The sequence below is a fragment of the Bufo bufo genome, chromosome 6 (assembly GCF_905171765.1).
Source record: "Bufo bufo chromosome 6, aBufBuf1.1, whole genome shotgun sequence".
NCBI classification, from domain to species: Eukaryota; Metazoa; Chordata; class Amphibia; order Anura; family Bufonidae; genus Bufo; species Bufo bufo.
Genome location: NC_053394.1, coordinates 428,385,189 through 428,390,231, shown reverse-complemented (window position 1 = coordinate 428,390,231; position 5,043 = coordinate 428,385,189). Strand labels below are relative to the sequence as shown.

The 5,043-nt window shown below is 41.8% G+C and overlaps 1 protein-coding gene across 1 annotated transcript; it reads left to right on the top strand.

The window, feature by feature from the left end:
• The first annotated feature begins 1,822 nt into the window (after nucleotides 1-1,822).
• On the top strand, nucleotides 1,823-3,410 carry LOC121005813 (protein kinase C delta type-like). Its single transcript, XM_040438575.1, has 5 exons — nucleotides 1,823-2,144; nucleotides 2,336-2,424; nucleotides 2,553-2,723; nucleotides 2,972-3,063; nucleotides 3,173-3,410. Exons 1-5 carry the CDS (start codon nucleotides 1,823-1,825, stop codon nucleotides 3,408-3,410), a joined length of 912 nt encoding a protein of 303 aa, XP_040294509.1.
• The last annotated feature ends 1,633 nt before the right edge of the window (nucleotides 3,411-5,043 follow it).

Genomic DNA, 5,043 nt, shown 5'->3' with positions numbered 1-5,043 from the left:
CTTTCAAAGGGTGTCCTAATTTTTTCACATGACTGTATATATATATATATATATATATTTTATATATACAAATTTTAGTTTGTTTAATTAAAAAAATGTATTGGCCTTTTTTTCAACATTTATTTCTGTCCCACAATTGGTACCTTGAAACTTCAACTTTTGGGGGTCTGAACCTCTTTTCAATGCATTACTAAACTTCTGTATTGCCTAATCCACTAACACAGGGATGGTCAAACTGCGGCTCTACAGCAGTTGAAAAACTACAATTCCCTCCATGCCCTGCTGTAGGCTGTTAACTGTAGACAGACTTTGCATGCTGGGAGTTGTAATTTTGCTACAGCTGGCGAGCCGCATTTTGCCCATCCCTGCTAACAGGTTGCCTAGAAAACCCAGCAAGGGCCTCGATGATGAATGGCAGAGAAATTACAAGTCAAATTGGTACACCATAGACTTTTTCCTGTGTGCAGGTGCACACAGAGAGGGCTCCGAGTGTCGCCTCTGGCAACCGTGCCATAGGTTCGCCCCAGTGTAATAATAGTACGTCACTTGTCAGTAAAAATAAAAAAAATGTAATAATATATATTTACTTACGGCCGCAACTCCATGATATCTCTTAAGAACCGCAGCTGCTTGGTGTATATGTAGGGACGTTTCTTTACACCCGCGTCACCGCTACGTGAAGTTTCCGACAACTCCCTTCTAAACTCATCACGGGTGCTGTTCCACCTTTGCTATTTTTACTGTAAATATTTTTTTTATATATTTAGATTCTATTTTTGCAGTGCATTAGGGGGTGTCACATTTTAAAATGTCCCCTCTACTTTGCTTTAATTCTTATGGAACGCCTAAAGGGTTTAATAAAGTTTGTAAAATCAGGGGAGGTGTAAAATCAGGGGTGTATTTTCTAAAATTTGGTGATTTATAGGCGGTTTCTACTATGAAGGCCCCACAAAGTGACTTCTTAACTGAACTGGTCCTTAAAAAAGTGGGTTTTGGAAATGTTCTTAAAAATTTAAAAATTTGCTTCTAAACCATACAATTAAATGGGTCCGTTTTGAATGCCCATTTCTCAGAAAGGCATCAGTGAAAAAAAAAAAGTCTGTTAAAAATGGACAGTTTATCCGTTCTTAACAGACCTTAGGGCTCATTCACACGACTGTATGAATGGGTCCGCATCTGTTCCGCAATTTTATGGAACGGGTGCAGACCCATTAATTTTCAAAGAAAGAGCATGTCTTATTCGTGTCCTAAATATTAATGATGTATCCTTAGGAATGTCTATCCTTGTGTAACTTGTCGCCGACAATCAGCTGAATGAAGGGACGCCATGTCTACCCTGGACACAATGTATCATTTTCCCTAACAAGATGCATAATTAGAGTAGAATTGCATCTTGTTCCATGGTTAAACTGTTTGTAGAGGAGAGTTTTTATTCTGGGAATAAACTGGATATAATATAAATGATAAATGCTAGAGAGACTTAGTAAATAGAAAATCATGGACCTTTAAAACTGCTGATAAACACAGGCCTGTCAGCCAGGCTGATGATGTTACAGGTACCCGTAATGTCATGTCACCTTTGACAGCCAGCCATGACACTGGTATCTCTGTAAAGTCATGTGACCTTTAGAATGTGGTGATGTCACAGATGCCTTTGTGATGTCATATAACAATTGATTCTAGCTTTCTGCAGCCTGACTTTCGGCCATATTTCTTCATCACTTGACGGGTGAAGGCGACTTTTACTTGCGCTCAGCAAATTTTGGTTTTGTTCAAAGACCAGAAAAGAGGGCCTGTAAGCCAAGCCGTTCCAAGTGTCATCATGGAACGCGCTGAAGGCGCACAGGACCTTCCTCAACCCAGTGACATCTATGGGCTGAACATGGAGATTCCAAAGAATCTTCCCAAAAAAAGAAAAAGGAAGAGAAAGAGGAGAGTTCAGCCGCCAAATAAGAGGAGGAGAATAGAAACATCAGAGAAGGCGAAAGATGGCGGCAAAGAAAAAATGATCAAGGCTTCAAAAAGACCTGGAAGCCCTATACAGGAGAGTATCCTAAAAAAGAGGAAGAGGGGAGAAAAGACAGGGGGAAAAGCTGAAGATGGACCAAGCACATCCTATAACACTGAGATGGAACAGCTGTCAGGTGAGTGCAGATCTAAGACACCTAGAGCCAATATCCCCCAATAACGTATCAATGGGTTTGCCCACTTATGAACATGATTAATGAGCATTTTTGTCTTTCATGCCCCATAAAACTCTTATCCTCTCATAACGTAATTACTATTGGAGGCCAAACGCAGGAATATTAACTATAATGTCTCTTCTCTCTACCAGTGACAACCCCAGCAGAAACCCCCATCATTGTGACTGGACTGGAAAGCTTCACCTTCCATAAAATTCTTGGAGAGGGTGGTTTTGGTAAAGTAAGTATCAGGAGTTGTTGTCACTTTTTCCTTATGTGTAGTAATATGACTATAGCAAAATCAAGATTTCACGTCTTCTCATGGCAGGATGCGCCGTTCCTCAAGTTCTAATGTTCTGTCTCCTCTAGGTCATGCTGGCCACACATCCCGGCTGCCAACAACAACTGGCAGTGAAGCTGGTGAAGAAGAGGGTCCTGCTTCAGAACTTTAGTAACAACGTTCTGATTGAGCGACAGGTCCTGGAGGTGACTGGGAAAAGTCCACTATTCACCCATGCTTATGCCACCTTCCAGACCAAGGTAAGAGTCTTATTCACTACTGGGTTTTGTGAGTAGGTCAGTTCTTTCCAACCCCATCCTAATTTTGCCAACATTGTTGTACTTAAATGAGTTCCAAGACTTGCACTATGATGGTAGGTCAACCTAAACCTCTGGCTTCTTCTACTTGAGAAGCATAACATCTCCAAAGCAGGGTATATATATGCACTCTAATATTCCCTAGTTAAGTTTTTTTGAAACTTACATGATATGCTCTATCTTTATCACAGGACTATGCCTTCTTCATCATGGAGTTTCTCAGCGGAGGAGACCTAGGTGACCTCATACATGCCAAAGCCCCATTCACCATTCCAGTCACCAGGTAAGGCAGAACATAGATATCTTAGATAAAGACAATAGTTGTCAGGAACATCCATCTTTATATCATTTATTGGTCTCAATGTTGATGTTTTCTCTTTTTTTGTGATCAGATTTTTTGCAGCTGAGATCATCTGTGGGCTGCAGTTTCTCCATAACAGAGGCATCATACATAGAGACATAAAACCAGAAAACATCTTAATGGACAGCGCCGGTCACTTGAAAATTGCCGATTTCGGTCTTGCCGTGATGAACATCTTTGGGGAAAGGAAGATCTCACAATATGCCGGAACTCTTAGCTACATGGCACCCGAGGTGAGGAATCATCTATGTGCTTCTCATTGTGCATAGGGCTGGACATCTCCATGACTTCTGCTGCTCTGGACAATGCTCTTATTTTTTTATTGTCAACCTGATATTTCTACAGATTCTTCTGGAGAAGCCCTACAACACGGCAGTGGACTGGTTCTCAGCTGGTGTGACGATATATCAGATGGCTACTGGCAAATATCCATTCTCTGCCAGTATATTTCCTGAAAAAATTCAGAAGTCACTGATCAACGATGTTCCCACCTACCCAAAACGACTCGACCCACAAGCCAGAGACCTCATAGAGAGGGTGAGTATAAAAATATATAGGAGTACAACAGCGGCTAAATATGACATTGAAAACTAGGGACTACATTGGAAAGTGTGATCTACAATTCTGAAATGTCTTCAATATATTTTTTTCCAGCTCTTAATCAAGTCACCAGAGAGTCGCCAGTTAGCGGTATGTAACATCAGGGAACATCCATTTTTCATGGACATCGAGTGGACAGATATAGAGGAAGCAGCAGCTTGTCCACCATTCCAACCAGGACCAGTAAGTACAGGATCCAGGGAATATGTGGGTAGTAGTAAAGTTCCATTGTGCCCTTTCTTTTAAACACAGGATCTTGGATCTTCTCTCCACAGCCACCAGTGATGACATCGAAAAAAATAAATGATGTCCTATCCTCCACCGAAGCCAATAAGCCACCAATGGCCGATAAAGATCAAAAGCTATTCTGTGGATTCACTTTTGCCAATGCCAGATGGCAGGTCATAAAGCCAATACAAGAACCTGTCATACGTCATCGCAGGTAGGTCATCGTAAAAAAGAGAGGGAAATATGGGGATTATTGAAAGTTCCCTCCATTACCTGTAATTCTATCAGCAGAGTGTGGTGTGGAGTCCATTCACTGATGGAAGCTTATAGTCTGCTGATGGGTCTACAGGGTAAAAGTGCAGATGGTTACCACTATTACAATGCTATTTTATCTCTTGGCAGAACATTTGGCAGAATTGTGAGAGAGATCGTCCACAGGATCTGGAGGAGGATAAACCACTGGAAGTGAGCAGCTCCACTATATATACAGATGTCCACAATAGATCAGTGGGAGAAAACCATCATGTTATAGCAGAGCCTCTTGATGACATTACACTCACCAGGAAAATCCACCGAGAATTGCTGTCCTTGTATGAGCCTCAAATTCCAACCTCTGACCTCTATGTACTCTCCTGACGACTTATCGGTACTGTGATATAACAGTCCTGGTCCTTCAGTTTCATTTCCAACTGCCACTAGGAGTAACCTGAGGGTCATAACCTGCAGAGTAGCAGGAGCAGAGAAGCAGCAGGAAGTTGATGAAGATTCTTCCACGAATCAATGAATTGACCGCCAGCGCTTCTAGTCCACAAGCTGCCTCTTGTACCCAAGGGAAGGGTAGTCCTTATGCCATGGTTCCCTAGAGGTTTCCTCCACAGGGGTTTTTTCCTCTCCTGCGTGCCAACGGATAACAACATCAACAAGAAAATGGTAACTTGTTGGACTCTGCCCTCAGTGTTGATCACACCATCCAGTAGTGGCATAGAGGGACCGAAGAGGACATTTACCACCAATAAAAAATAAACAGTACCATTCACCATCATCTGGTAGTAGCGTGATTATCTTATATCTAAC

Coding starts and splice junctions, on each gene's coding strand:
- LOC121005813 (XM_040438575.1), top strand. CDS start 1,823: ATGGAACGCGCTGAAGGCGCACAGGACCTTCCTCAACCCAGTGACATC. Junction 2,145..2,335: donor TGAGATGGAACAGCTGTCAG/GTGAGTGCAGAT, acceptor TCTCTCTACCAG/TGACAACCCCAGCAGAAACC. Junction 2,425..2,552: donor GAGAGGGTGGTTTTGGTAAA/GTAAGTATCAGG, acceptor TGTCTCCTCTAG/GTCATGCTGGCCACACATCC.